The sequence below is a fragment of the Ranitomeya imitator genome, chromosome 4 (genome assembly GCF_032444005.1).
Source record: "Ranitomeya imitator isolate aRanImi1 chromosome 4, aRanImi1.pri, whole genome shotgun sequence".
Lineage (NCBI taxonomy): Eukaryota > Metazoa > Chordata > Amphibia > Anura > Dendrobatidae > Ranitomeya > Ranitomeya imitator.
In genome coordinates, this window is record NC_091285.1 from 482,444,504 (window position 1) to 482,460,132 (window position 15,629).

Here is a 15,629-nt window from a genome sequence, read left to right on the forward strand (position 1 = left end):
GGTTTTGTTTGTTTGCACTGATTGTTTTAGCACCAGGAGCACATCGTTGTTGGGACACTGTGATAGGCACTTTGCTCAGTATTGAGTAGAAGCCCCCTTTTGAGCTAGTACAGCCATGAGTCTTCTTGGGGGATCCTCTGCCTTTCTTCCTTGCAGATCCTCTCCAGTTCCGTCAGGTTGGATGGTGAATGTTGGTGGACAGCCATTTACAGGTCTCTCCAGAGATGTTCAGTTGGGTTTAGGTCAGGGCTCTGACTGGGCCAGTTCAGAATTGTCAGAGTTGTTCTGAAGCCACTCACTTTGTTATTTTAGCTATGTTTTTAGGGTCATTGTCTTGATGGAAGGTGAACCTTCGTCCAAGTCTGAGGTCCAGAGCACTGTGGAAGAGGTTTTCATCCAGGATATCTCTGTACTTGGCCGCATTTATGTTTCCTTCAATGACAACCAGTCGTCCTGTCCCTGCAGCTGAAAAACACCCCCATAGCATGATGCTGCCACCACCATGTTTCACTATTGGGATTGTATTGGGCAGATGATGAGCAAGGCCTGGTTTTCTCCACACATACCGCTTAGAATTTTCACCAAAAAAGGTCTATCTTCGTCTCATCAGACCAGAGAATCTCATAGTCTGGGAGTCCTTCATGTGTTTTTTTTTTTTTAGCGAACTCTATGCGGGCTTTTATATGTCTTGCACTGAGGAGAGGCTTCCGTCCGGCCACTCTGCTATAAAGGCCCGACTGGTGGAGGGCTGCAGTGATAGTTGACTTTGTAGAACTTTCTCTGATCTCCCTACTGCATCTCTGGAGCTAAGCCATAGTGATCTTGGGGTTCTCCTTTACCTCTTCTCCCTGATTGCTCAGTTTGGCTGGACTGCCAGGGCTACAAACTTCTTCCATTTAAGGATTATGGACCCCACTGGGCTCTTAGGAACCTTGCGTACTGCAGAAATTCTGTTGTAACCTTGGCTAGATCTGTGCCTTGCCACAATTCTGTCTCTGAGCTCCTGGGCCAGTTCCTTTGACCTCATGTTTTTCATTTGGTCTGACATGCACTGTGAGCTGTGAGGTCTTACATAGACAGGTGTGTGCCTTTCCAGATCGAGTCCTATCAGTTTAATTAAACACAGCTGGATTCTAATAAAGGACTAGAACCATCTCAAGGAGGTTCACAAGGAAATGGACAGCATGTGGCTAAAATATGAGTGTCTGAGCAAAGGGTCTGAATACTTCTGACCATGTGATATTTCAGTTTTTCTTTTTTATTAAATTTGCAAAAAATGTCTACGTTTCTGTTTTTTCAGTCAAGATGGGGTGCAGAGTGTACATTTAATGAGAAAAAAATGAACTTTTTTAAATTTACCAAATGGCTGCAATGAAACAAAGAGGGAAAAATGTAAAGGGGTCTGAATACTTTCCGTACCCACTTTATATACAGAGCCTAGTCTAGGCGGGGTTAGCTTCCTTAGCTCTGCTGCATAGCTAAATCTAAAAACACTTGATTGTTTCAGAACAGCTGTACCCAGAAATCTAAGTGTTACATCGTTGGATTCAGCTTCTTTTTGCGTACCTCAGAATGCACTCAGATGAGGTAGCAACAACCTGCTGACAGATTCTGTTTTCTTTTTTTGTTTTTTATAATCGTATGGATCAGTGTATTGTTGCTGTTTGATATCATCTATCTATATATATAATTGTCTAAGGGTTTTTCCGTCTGTCTGTCTGTCCTGGAAATCCCGCGTCGAGGCCGCCAGGCCTCGACCAATCAGAGACCGGCACAGCATCGACGTAGAAATCCCGCGTCTCTGATTGGTCGAGGCCGCCAGGCCTCGACCAATCAGCAACGGGCACAGCGACGATGATGTCATAAAGGACGTAGACATCCCGCGTCTCTGATTGGTCGAGGCCGCCAGGCGGCCTCGACCAATCAGCAACGGGCACAGCGACGATGATGTCATAAAGGACGTAGACATCTCACGTTTCTGATTCAGCGACGGGCACAGTATCGACGTAGATGTCATAATGGTTGCCATGGCGACGATGATATCATAAAGGTTGCCTCGACCAATCAGCGACGGGCACAGTCTGCCACGAATTCTGGAATCATCATTGTCCATATACTATGGGGACATGCATATTCTAGAATACCCGATGCGTTAGAATCGGGCCACAGTCTAGTAGTATATAATGTCTCAGTCGATGCTGGTACATTTTCTAGATGATTGTATTATAATTTTATTTTTTTTTTTGTTTTCTTACAGCCTTGAGCTCAGGGAATTGGAACAAAAACTGAAGTCTGCCTATCTAGCAAGAGAGAGGGCTGCTCAGGTTGCTGAAAAAGAACTTCTTAATTATGAGAAAATGGTAAGGTGCTGCAATCTCTTTAGATCTATATTATGGTGCACAAGAGTATGATGTACAGCAGATTTATCACAAAATGTAACAATACAAGCTGCATACCTTACAACAGATTTTGATTACCGTTTTGGAGCATCCTTAAAAGCATGTCATTTGGGCTAAAAATCACTTTTGCAATTGGGTTTCATTGCAAATTTTGCACTATTTGGCTTTTACAAGCTCTTTTGTTTCTTTGCAATTTAACTTTAGTATAGTCTGGCCATAAATCAGCTGAGAGGAGCTCAAAAAAAGACAGATAAAAGAGTTACTAACATTCCTATTAGATTGTTAGAACAAGCTCACTGACAGATTGTCAGTTGCTCGCTTTAACTTGTTAGTGCAGTTTTGTGCTGTGTATTCTTTAAATGATCAGTTTTCTTTTAGGATTATTCAGTCTTTCTGACATGGATTCTCAAAGTAAGGACACCAGTGTCATCAGGTTTAAGACATCTATTTAATGCAGTTTGTAGTGTTTGATCTCATAGCGATCAGCCTGAATAAAATCGGTCCAATGTTGTTCCTTAAAAGTCAGACGAGTCTCATGCAAGTGGCATGCGATTTTCATGCGAGAACAATGCGATTTTAACATTTAGCTTTTAGTAAATATGTATGTCACTTAAAGATAGTTTGAAAAATAAATATTCTTCAATACATAGAAATAGAGAGAACATATATAGTTAATGCATGTGTAGCTTACTATACATGTATTTAATTAATCATTAAATTACAGAAAAAAATGGCGTGGGATCCCCCAAAATTTTGTTAACCACCTGAGGGAAAGCGGACAGCTGGGGGCTGATGCTTCTAGTCTGGGAAGGGGGTAATACACATGGAACTTTCCAGGCTATTAATATCAGCTATATACTTATTCTTTTCAGCTTATTAAATGGTGGACCACAAAAAAAATTACATGGGGCCCTCCCTATAGTTATTAACCAGCAAAGACTAGGCCGACAGCTGTGGGCTGATATTCATAGCCTAGGAAGGGGCCATACATATTGGCTCCCTCTCAGACTAAAAAGATTAGCTCTCAGCCACCGCAGAAATGGCACATCCATAAGATCCGCCAATTCTGGAGCTTAGCCTTCTCTCTTCCCACTTGCCCTGGTGCCGTGACAAGTGGGGTAATATTATTGGTGTTGAAGTTAGTATTGTATTGTCATGGTCAGTAATGAAGAGGCGTCTATAACCCGATAGTCATATTGTCCGTGTGCCGTGAGTTTTTTTTCTGGCACCCACTGACTTGCATTGGTGAGTCTCGGACGATATTCGCTGCCAATCGTAGCATGCTTTTGGTTGGCAAGGTTATAATAACCTTTTGTACTTGACCTGTTTAAATTTTAGTTGCCATTCATTAATTTCCTTTTTGATGTATTTGTCATTTCTTAATAGAAACAAGACTCTGACATTGCTCGCAAAATGAAGGAAGAACATGAAAGGGCTTCAGAAGAAGAGCTGGCCAAGGAGACGAGACGTTATAAGGAGAAGCTGCGTTACCAGAGAGAGCTAGAAACGCAGCTGGAAGACAAAGAGAAGAAGAGGCAGGAGGCTTATCAGGAATTCCTAAGGGAAAAGATCCTTGTTGATGAAATTGTGAGGAAGATTTATGAAGAAGATCAAACGTAAGCTCATTTGAATCTGACTCTTGAAAACATGTAGAGATGAATAGTAGACAATAGGTGCTGTAATATGCCAAAGAAACCTATAGTGGGCACTCTTTTGCAAATTAAAAAAAAACCATACATTTCATCTCAGCTATGAGGACCCGTCACCAGGGTCAAGCACAAAAAAATTAACGGGCACACGCCACTTAATGAATTAGGGTCATCTTCTCAGTGGCGTGTGCATCGCCATAAATATTACTCTTGTCTTGGACTGAAATAACATTTCTGGTATAAGAATAGCCACCACTTTTACTGAATTTGACTGTTGGGAGTAGCCACACCAGATACTGGCTCATCCACAACTCTGTGCATTGTGGTAGAGCTGCTTTAAACTATTGCAAGAACACCAAAAGTCACCAAATTTTGCCCAACTTTGAAAAGTTGCAAGGTTTTTGCGCAAAGCAAAGTATTGTCCACCATTTTTTGGCTAAATTAGTTAATTGAATTGCCTCGTTTATTTTTTTACGTTAAATTCTCTAAATCTAAAAAATTAATGTAACTTGAGCTTAGTTGGTAACATTATCCCCCAAAATAAATAAAACAATACAATAGTGATTCAATACAATAGTAGAATTGCCTCCACCATGCCACCAATACATTAGTGTTGATTAAAACCAGGTTAAGGTAGAGGGAGAGTCAGTTCACAATATTCGTAGTTATTGGATACAGCTTGGGGTCTTGCATGGAGTAGCCTGGGGTTCGTCTTGGAAGCAATGCAAAAAAAGTAGATTCCAGCGAGGCAACTGTGAGGCCACGTGCACACGTTTAGTATTTGGTCAGTATTTTACATCCGTATTAAGGTACCGTCACACATAACGATATCGTTAACGATATCGTTGCTTTTTGTGACGTAGCAACGATATCGTTAAGGAAATCGTTATGTGTGACAGCGACCAACGATCAGGCCCCTGCTGGGAGATCGTTGGTCGCTGAGGAAAGTCCAGAACTTTATTTCGTCGCTGGATCTCCCGCAGACATCGCTGAATCGGCGTGTGTGACGCCGATCCAGCGATGTCTTCACTGGTAACCAGGGTAAACATCGAGTTACTAAGCGCCTAAACGTTAAAAAAACAAACACTACATACTTCTCTTCAGCTGTCTGTCCCCGGCGCTGTGCTTCTCTGCACTCCTCCTGCATCCTGTGTCAGCGCCGGTCAGCCGGAAAGCAGAGCGGTGACGTCACCGCTCTGCTTTACGGCTAACCGGCGCTGACAGTGCAGAGGAAAGCAGAACGCCGGAGGACAGACAGCGGAAGGTAAGTATGTAGTGTTTGTTTTTTTAACGTTTACGCTGGTAACCATGGTAAACATCGGGTTACTAAGCGCGGCCCTGCACTTAGTAACCCGATGTTTACCCTGGTTACCGGGGACCTCGGGATCGTTGGTCGCTGGAGAGCTGTCTGTGTGACAGCTCTCCAGCGACCAAGCAGCGACGCTGCAGCGATCGACATCGTTGTCGGTATCGCTGCAGCGTCGCTCAGTGTGAAGGTACCTTTAGTAATCCAAAACCAGGAGTGGAACAATCAGAGGGAAAGTATAATAGAAACATGTCACCTCTTCTGTATTTATCACCCACTCATGGTTTTGGATTACAGATACTGAGATAAAAAAATTCATCAAATCCTCATCGTATGCATGTGGCCTAAGAAGGTAAGTAAAATTCATGATTTATTAGTAAAATTCAAAATGAAAGAGTTTCACAAAATCCAGCTGCACAATATGAATATTGTGCCCCTGGATTTTGTGAAAATCTTTCACTTCTAATTTTACCAATAAATCATGAATTTTACTTACCTTCTTACTGTTGCCTCTCAGGAATCTACCTTTTTTGCATACAGTAGTATTGTCCCCATACAAGTGTAACCTCCTTCTTTGTGGCTCAGATAGGGTATGTGCACACGTTAGGATTTCTTGCAGAAGTTTTCCTGACAAAAACCGGACATTTCTGCCAGAAATCCGCATGCGTTTTTACTGCGATTTTGATGCGTTTTTGGTGCGTTTTTTCCCAAATGCATAGAATTGCGGGAAAAACGCAGAAAATCCGCAAAAATAATGAACATGCTCATTTTTTTACCGCGATGCGTTTTTTTTTTGCGGAAAAAAACGCATCCATGTGCACAAAACATGCAGAATGCATTCTAAATGATAGAATGCATAATGTATGCGTTTTAATGAGTTTTTATAGCGTTTTTAGCACGAAAAAAACGCGAAAAAACCTGTACGTGTGCACATAGCCATATAGTAGTGATATTTCCCATGTGACTCTATACGTTAGCAATGTCCCCCATATAGCCCCACCGGTCACTGACTCTGCACTCGCAGCCGCTCATTCACCAGTGGTTCTCAACCTGGACGGTCACATCTTGGCACCGTCCAGGTTGAAAACTGTTTTCTCCTTCGCCACATTGGGGGACACAGGACCGTGGGTATGTGCTGCTGCCACTAAGTGAATACAAAAAGGGTTAGTTCCTCCTCTGCAGTATACACCACCCACTGGCTTCGAACAGAACCAGTTCATGCTTCGTGTCCGTAGGAGGCACACTGGGGTCTGCTATTCAGACCATACTTTTTTTTTTTTTTTTTTTCAAGTTTTACTTTTTTAAACCTTTTTTTACAAGGAAGACTTGGGCGACGGACCCTTCTAAGGGGTCGGTCTCCCCCAACCAACAACAGGCGAGCATGGTGAGTGTCACCTCCCTTTATCCTCTCCTGCGACGTGGGATGCCATGCCTGAGCTACACTAGGGACGACGGTTCCCTTCAGGGCGCCGATCTCCCCGCGCCAGCAGCACACGGGAACATGGAGTGTCACCTCCATGTACCCCTTCTGAGCCAGGCTACAGCCGGACACAGCCCTGTGAATTCCTAGGGGAGTGAACCCTTAGGATACACAGAGGCCCCTATGGAGTCCATGCTGCTCCCACTGCACCACCACTGATGGACCAGCGGTGCTGCAGGGAGCTGGATGGTCCCTCTCTCAACGTCTCAGGGGCACAGGACCTAGGTAAGTGCTCTGCTACACTGCCCTCAGGCCCCTCATTTCCACACAAAGTGCTCCGCTGTTCCTCAGCTGCTCACACATAGCCCTTCCTGCAGTATATTGGGAGATAACAGGGGTTCAGCATGTCCCTACCTAAAACCTCCAAAAAGTCCACCAAAGCACAGTGTTTTTTGCTTCATGCACTTCCTGTCAGGCTGCGTTACCAAGGGGGCATACTACTTCGCTCTGTGATGCTTGCGACCCTAAATGCGCTCAAGAGCCCCCTACCGCGACCGACCCCACAGTGACTAGTTCCCCCGAGGTGGGTTTCGTTATTATCGCAATCTATGGCTTCTTTAACTAAGGCTATTGAATCCCTTCAGGAGCCCTCCAGGAGCAGGAGCTCTAATCCACCTGTCTCAGAGAATTCCCCTACATCAGGGGAACCATTGGCCTGCAGGGGCCGTTTTCGTTTAAAACACAGACAGACATCTAGGAAACAAGTACATAGCTCATCCCTCAGGCGCCTCGGCATCCGTTAGCTCCGTTTCTCGCTCTCCCTCTCCAGGGGCTTGTAGTGAACACGACTCCGAATCCAAGTCTAAGGGGCCCATTGACCTAAAGTCACCAAGTTATCAGGCTGCAGTGGATAGCCTCATTGCGGCCTTCAACCAGTCGCTGCAGGTCGAAGAGCCTACTACTTCCCACGCGGATAACGCAGTGTCCTTTAAAAGGACCAAACATCCTCATAGGGTGTTTGCCAATCACCCTGAGTTCCAGGACATAGTTCGGTGACATGGAGCGGCCAGACAGACGTTTTGCAGGTCAGAGATCTCTTGAAACCGGATATCCCTTCTCATCTGACCTCCGCAAACAATGGCACTATGGCTCAGGGACTGACAAGCGGACTCTGCATCCAAAAAGTCCTTAATCTCCCTCCCTTATCTCAGCAGTCGCTTATTCGGAGAAAAGCTGGACCAGCTTATTTCGGACGCTACAGGCGGGAAGAGTAAATCCCTTCCCCAGAAGAGAATTAGGCGCCCTATCCGCCGACGGCTGCAGACACGATTCCAGTCCTTTCACAGCAATTACGGGTGGTCCTCTACAGCCAGTTTCCCCAGTTCGGGGCGCCCCGTTCGCAGGGGCAAGAGCCCACAGGCCTCATACAAACCTAACCACTCGTGGAATGCCCTCTCCAAGCAGGCCAGATCTAGGGGATCCAGGCCCCAAAGATCCTCAGCTAAATGACTTGCAACACTGTCCGGATGACACCAGCAGAGTGGGCGGCTGCCTTCTCCTGTTTCTCCATGTCTGGCTCGCAGTCGTTCACGACAAGTGGGTCAGGAATCTGTTGTCTTCTGGATACAAAATAAATTTTCTTTCCCTCCTCCAACCGTTTTTTTTGCCTCCCATCCCCCCAAAGCGGGAACGAGGGCAAGATCCTTTTACCAAGCCATAGAGTCATTCTGCCAAGACGGAGTCATTACCCCTGTCCCGGAGAACGAAAGGTTCCAGGATTTCTATTCAAATCTGTTCATGGTCCCAAAAAAAGGATGGTACAGTCAGGCCCATCCTGGACCTAAAGCTTCTAAGCAAATTTGTCAGAGTCCGGCATTTCAGGATTGAATCTCTCCGTTCCGTCATCTCCTCGATGGAGCAAGGGGAGTTCCTAGCCGCCTTCGATATTTGGGATGCGTATCTTCACATCCCAATCTTCCCCCCTCACCAAAGGTTCCTTCACTTCGCCGTGCGCGGAGAACTTTTTCAGTTCACAGCTTTGCCCTTCGGCCTCGCCACTGCTCACCCAGGGTGTTCACAAATGTCACGGCGGCTGTCATGTCCATTTTACACCCTCGGGGCGTAGTCGTCTTCCCTTACCTAGACGAGGGGTGCCTCCGCATTTCATGGGATACCATTTCTTGGCTAGGCTGGTTGATCAACCTGAACAAATCTCCCATTCCAGCTCAGCAAAGTTCCTTCCTGGGCATGATTCTGGACACTTCCCGAGGGTTGGTGATTCTCCCTCGGGATAAGGTCTTAGCTCTTCATCAGGGTGTCCTTGCGCTCTGTCAACCGTCTACTTGTTCCATCTGTTTTGGCATGCGGTTCCTCGGGAAGATGGTAGCTGCAATGGAAGCAATTCCATTTGCGCAGCTGTATCTTCTTCCCCTACAACATGCATTTTTGGATGCATGGGACAAGAGTACCTTTTCCTTCGATCGACCGTGTCGGCTGACCCCTCGGGTCAAGCAGGCACTCCAGTGGTGGACGCTCCGGTCCTCCCTCCTCCAAGGGAATTCCTTTCTCCCTGTCCATTGGCTGGTGGTCACTACCAATGCCAGCCTCCTCAGCTGGGGAGCTGTTTTTCGTTACCACACTGCCTAGGTGAGTTGGTCTCCTCAGGAGTCACATTTTCCCATCAATGTCCTGGAGATCCGAGCGATTTGACCGTCCCTGCGGTGGTTCCATCGTCTCCTAGCAGGCCACCCCATATATATCCAGTTGGACAATGCCACGGCTGTGGCTTATATCAATCATCAAGGGGGCACTCGCAGCAAAGCTGCAATGCACGAGGTGGAACACATCCTTCGCTGAGCCGAAAGGAACCACTCAGTTATCTCGGCCGTTCACTTTCCAGGAGTGGAAAACCTGGCCACGGATTTCCTCAGCCATTAAGGCCTAGCCTCGGGAGAGTGGTCTCTCCATCAGGAGATTTTCTAGCAGATTTGCCTTCCCTGGGGAACTCCGGACATGGACCTGATGGCATCCTGGTTCAATGCCAAGGTGCCCGAGTTTATGGCCTGATCATGGGACCCGAGAGCCATCGTGGTGGACGCGCTGCTCCTTCCATGGAGTCACTTCTGTCTTCCATACCTGTTTCCTCTGTTGCGCTTGCTTCCGAAGGTCATCAGGAAGATCAAGGCAGAGGGGGTATCGGTGATCCTAGTTGCTCCAGACTGGCCACACCGAGCATGGTAGGCTGAGCTGGTGCAACTAGTCAAAGAGGTTCCTTGGCGACTTCCAGATCGACCGGATCTGCTTTCTCAGTGTCCGATTTACCACCAGAACTCAGGGGCCCTGTGTTTGACGGCTTGGTTGTTGAATCCTGGGTTCTGACCCAAGAGGGTTTTTCCCCCAGGTAGTTTCCACCATGATCAATGTTCAAAGCCGGTGTCAGGGCGTATCTATCATTGGATCTGGAAAATCTTTTTCGAATGGTGCAGAAGCAGATGTCGGCCTCTGCTGGTTTTCAGCATTCCCACCATTTTGGAATTCCTTCAGTCCGGCCTGGACTTGGGCCTAGTGCCGAGCTCCCTCAAGGGGCAGGTCTTGGCCTTGTCCGTCCTGATCCAGCGTAAGATCGCTTCCAAACCCCAGGTGAGAACGTTCTTTCAGGGAGTCTCCCATGTGGTACCTCCCTATAGAGCGCCCCTAGACGCCTGGAATCTTAATCCGGTCCTAGGTGTCCTACAAGAATCTCCCTTCGAGCCGTTGCAGGACATCTCTCTATCCAATCTCTCATGGAAGGTCACCTTCCTAGTCGCGATTACTTCGATCAGAAGGGTCTCGGAGTTTAACTGCTCTTTCCTGCCGAGCTCCCTTTCTGACTTTTCACCGAGACACAGTAGTCCTCTGGCCGTCTCCGCCTTTCCTTCCAAAAGTGGTGTCTTTGTTCCTCCTTAACGAGGATATTGTTCTACCCTTGTTTTGTCTAGCTCCGGTGCATCGTGTGGAGAAAGCTCTTCGCTCTTTGGATCATGTGAGGGCTCTCAGAAGGTATGTGTCTAGAATGGTGCCGTTTTACCAGACGGATGCCCTGTTCGTGTTCCCGGAGGGGCACGGGAAGGGATTGGCCGCTTCTAAGTCGACAATAACCAAATGGATTCGGTCGGCTATTTAAGATGCTTACTGCATCAGAGGCAAGCCTTTACCAGTGGGGATCAAGGTACACTCCACTTGGTTGGTAGGTGCTTCGTGGGCCATTAGGCATCAAGCGTCTGCGGAGCAGGTTTGCAAAGCGGCGACCTGCTCTAGCCTGCACATTTTCTCAAAGCATTATAATGTCCATACTCAGGCATCAGCAGATGTGGGCCTGGGTAGACGAATTTTGCAGGCAGTCGTAGCGCACCTTTAGTCATCGGGTGCCAGGAGTTTACTCTGTTATGATGTTATTTCCCACCCAGGGACTGCTTTTGGACGTCCCACCGTCCTGTGTCCCCCAATGTGGCGAAGGAAAAATAGGGATTTTGTGTACTCAATCCTTTTCTCCGAGTCGCTCATTGGGGGGGACAGCACCCACCCTTTTGGCCTGTTGCCTATGATGGTTTTCTAGTTGACATGTTGTACCTACTGTTGATATTGTTAATCTCCAACTGCTTGGTCACTGAACTGGTTCTGTCCAAAGTCAGTGGGTGGTGTATACTGCAGAGGAAGAGCTAACCCTTTTTTGTATTCACTTAGTGTCAGCCTCCTAGTGGCAGCAGCATACACCCACGGTCCTGTGTAAACCAATGAGTGGCTCGGAGAAAAGGATTTTACGGTGAGTACACAAAAATCCCTATTTTCCCCCAGACATGGATTACGGAGTGGGGCAGAACGACCGACAGGTGAAGGATATGGATGCTTTTTTTTTTGTTTGTTTAATTACAGGAGGACGAGGGCTTTGGTGGAATAGGCACTAGGTGAGTATAACTGTGTTTAAAAATATTTTTTAAAATAAAAATAGAAAAGTGTGTTTTGCTAATTTCTAATAAGACTTTATTCTGGCTGTGTCTTTATTTACCATACAACTATAGGATTAGTAATGGATAGGTGTCTTATAGACGCTTCTCCATTACTAAGCCAGGGGTTTGATGTCACTTGACCATACAAAGGTGACAGCTACCCCACAAATATGAACCCCACTTGCAACTGCTACAGGGCAAGTGGAAAGAGCCGGGCAAAGCACCAGAATTGTCGCATCTGCTATTTTTAGGCTAGGGATGGGCGGTCATTATCCATGGCCCCTTACCGACCTGAGAATACCAGCCCTCAGCTGTGAGCTTTAGCAAGGCTGGTTGTCAAAAATGGGGGGCCCACACTGTTTTTATTGATTATTTAAATAATTTTAAAAAAGTGTGGGGACCCTTCTATTTTTGATAACCAACCTTGCTGAAGCTGACAGCTGAGGGTTGCAGCCCCCAGCTGTGAGTTTTGCCTGGCTGGTTACAGAAAATACAGGGGAACCCATGCCGTTTTTTTCATTTATTTATTTTTTATAGCGCCCATCAGCCGCTCCTGCTGTCACTGTTATTAGCAGCAGCAGGGGTAGGCTGATGGAAGTAATAGTCCCATCAGCTAACACCTGCTGTCTCTTTGGTATAAAATTCTGTGACACACCAATGGTGTCAATATGATCACTGTACCCCTAGTTGAATTATTTGAGAGGTGTAGTTCACAAAATTGGGTCACGTATGGTGATTTTTTTTTATGTTCTGACACCTCATTGGCTCTCCCAGTTGGTCATGGCATCTGCAAACCATAACAGTAAAATCTGGAGCTTCTTGCCTTCTGAGCTTTGCACTGTGCCTGAAAAATATTTCCCGATTACATGTAGGGAGTTGGCACACTCAAAAATTCCTATTAGCCCTTAGAAAAATTAAAACTTGGGGCTAAAACAACATATTAGTGGTAAAAATGTACCGTAATTTATTTTTTCTTCACCACTCAAAGTCTGTGAGGCACATGTGGTGTCAATATGATCACTACACCCCTAGATGAATTCATTGCGGAGTGTAGTTTGTAAAATGAGTTCTGTTGTTCTGGCACCACAAGGGCTCTGCCAATGTGACATGGCGCCCTCAAACCATTCCGGCAAAATCTGAACTCCAATATGGCACCTCTTCCTTTCTGAGTTTTGTACTGTGCCTCAAAAGTAGTATTCCCCTATATATGGGATATCGGCGTGCTCAAGAGAAATTGCACAACACATTGTATGGTGCAATTTCTCTTGTTACCCTTATGAAAATGTAAAATTTGGAGCTAAAATAACATTTTTGGGAGGAAAATGTGATTTTATTATTTTCACGGCTCAACTTTATAAACTTCTGTGAAGCACTTGAGGGTTGAAAGTGCTCAGCACACATCTAGATAAGTTCCTTGGGGGGTCTAGTTTCCAAAATGGTGTCACTTCTGGGGGTTTCCACTGTTTAGGCACATCAGGGGCTCTCCAAACGCGACTTGGCGTCTGATCTCAATTCCAGACAATTTTGCGTTGAAAAAGTCAAATGGTGCTGCTTACCTTTCCGTGCTCTGCCATGCACCCAAACAGTGGTTTACCAGCACATATGGGGTATCGGCGTACTCGGGACAAATTGCACAACAACTTTTGGGGTCCAATTTCTCCCGTTTCCCTTGGGGAAAATGAAAAAAAAATATGGATCTGAAGTAATTTTTTTTGTGAAAAAAAGTTAAATGTTCATTTCTTTTTAAACATTCCAAAATTTCCTGTGAAGCACCTGAAGGGTTAATAACCTTCTTGAATGTGGTTTTAAGCACCTTGAGGGGTGCAGCTTTTAGAATGGTGTCACTTTAGTGTATCTTCTATCATATAGACCTCACAAAGTGATGTTGTAAAAATGAGAAATCACTGTTCAACTTTTAACCGTTATAACTTCCTAACTAAAAAAAAAAAATTGATTCCAAAATTGTGCTGATGTAAAGTAGACATGAGGGAAATGTTAGGCTATTTTCACACATCAGGTTTTTTGCATCAGGCACAATCCGGCGATTGTTGTAAAAAAACGGATCCGCCGCAGATTGTGGAAAAACTGATGCGACGGATCCGACTAGCATATCCAGATAATTGGATAAAAAAAAGTTTGGAGCATGCTCAGTTTAAAAAAAGGAATCTGGTGCCGGAATTTCGTCATTTTCTGGATCCGGCACCTTCCGGCTCCCATAGGCTTCCATTCTAGCAAACAGCCGGAAGCGCCGGATCCGGAAGCGCTGGAGACAAAAAAACGTTGTTATGGACATTTTTTCCAGAAACTGGAAACGGCAGATTTGCTGGATCCGGCGAAAACCGGATGAAACACAAGGTCATCCGGCACAATCTGGCACTAATACAAGTCTCTGGGAAAAAAACGAATGTTGCCACCGGATCCGATTTTTTGAAAATTAGCTGGATTGAGCCTGACTGTGAAAACCTGATGTGTGAAAGTAGCCCCTTACTTATTAAGTATTTTGTGTGACATATTTCTTTGATTTAAGGGCATAAAAATTCAAAGTTAGAAAATTGCAAAATTTTCACCAAATTTTCATTTTTTTTTCACAAATAAACGCAAGTCATATCAAAGAAATTTTACAACTATCATAAAGTGCAATATGTCACGAGAAAACAATCACCGAGATCCATGGAAGCGTTGCAGAGTTATTACCTCATAAATGGACAGTGGTCAGAATTGTAAAAATTGGCCCGGTCATTAACGTGCAAACCACCCTCGGGGGTCCCCAATTCTGACCCCATTGATTAATATTGCCCCTGTATTTGGCTCCTATTGTGCCCCCACAGTGCTCTACTAGTATCTAAAAAAATAAATACCCTAATTTGCTGAGCTGCTTTGTCCTCTTCCTCCTTCCAGCTGGTTCTTTGCCCTGCACTTCCTCTACAGCCGGAGGACTTCCAGGTGGTGTAATGAGGTCCTGACGTCATTATGCTGCAGTGCTCTGCAGCTCCGAGCCTCTGAAAGGTCTGCTGGCTGTGGCAGAAGAGTGATGCAAGGAGCCAGTGGCTCTCTGCTCCACATTAGTTTTAAACTGATGCACTGCAGAGGTGGCAAGTAAAGTAGGCAATGGACCGTAAACTATAGAGTTATAAAAGCCTCTGCTCCTGAGAACAGAGAGGAATTTTAATAAGAGGTAAATTACAAAGTTGCTGCTGTTTTACCCATCCATGATGATGATAACACCCTTTTCAGCGCAATATTTGTCTGTTTCATTCATCAAGCAGAACTGCAGTGACCTGTGAAATTCTAATTTCTCTCAAGAAAATCTAAATTAAATCTACTCATTATTCTGGGGAACTTTTTGTACATTATATTTTCTTTCTACAGAGAGCGACAATTGAAGCTAGAAAAATTGAATGCTACAAGGAGATACATAGAGGAATTCAAAGAGCAGCAATACACCTGGAGAAAAATGGAGAAGGAGAAGATGGAAGAAGAAAACAGAAAGATCCTGGCCTTTGCAAACATGCAGCAGAGGAGAGAGGAGGACCGCATGGCACAAGTTAGAGAGCAGGAGGAGAAGAAAAAGGCTCTTCAGGACATGGTATTGATCAATGAGATGAGGAAAGGAGTCAAACACAACCAGAGTCCCCAACATTGCTGACCAAATGATGAAATACAGGAGATCCTATTAGTGGAGGACAAATTAGTAAATGAATACATTTCAAAACCTTTATTAATTCCTCCTTCTTTATGTCAAATTTTGAAACACAGCCCTAAACTATATCTAATATATAATTGCCTAGAATACTACTTCCTGCAATTTGTGCCAACTTCCGTGGCTTTGTCCGGAGCTAATGTCCGGAGCTAATGTCCGGAGATTAATTG

At 45.3% G+C, this 15,629-nt stretch overlaps 1 protein-coding gene across 4 annotated transcripts in view; it reads left to right on the top strand.

The window, feature by feature from the left end:
* Positions 1-15,629, top strand: part of MNS1 (meiosis specific nuclear structural 1) — an 85,081-nt gene that overhangs the window by 56,495 nt on the left and 12,957 nt on the right. For all 4 annotated transcript variants that reach the window (XM_069765943.1, XM_069765944.1, XM_069765941.1 and 1 more), the window contains exons 4-6: positions 2,258-2,360; positions 3,786-4,015; positions 15,129-15,345. In XM_069765943.1, coding sequence (XP_069622044.1) covers positions 2,258-2,360; positions 3,786-4,015; positions 15,129-15,345 — 550 coding nt within the window. The remainder of the gene's footprint in view (positions 1-2,257; positions 2,361-3,785; positions 4,016-15,128; positions 15,346-15,629) is intronic.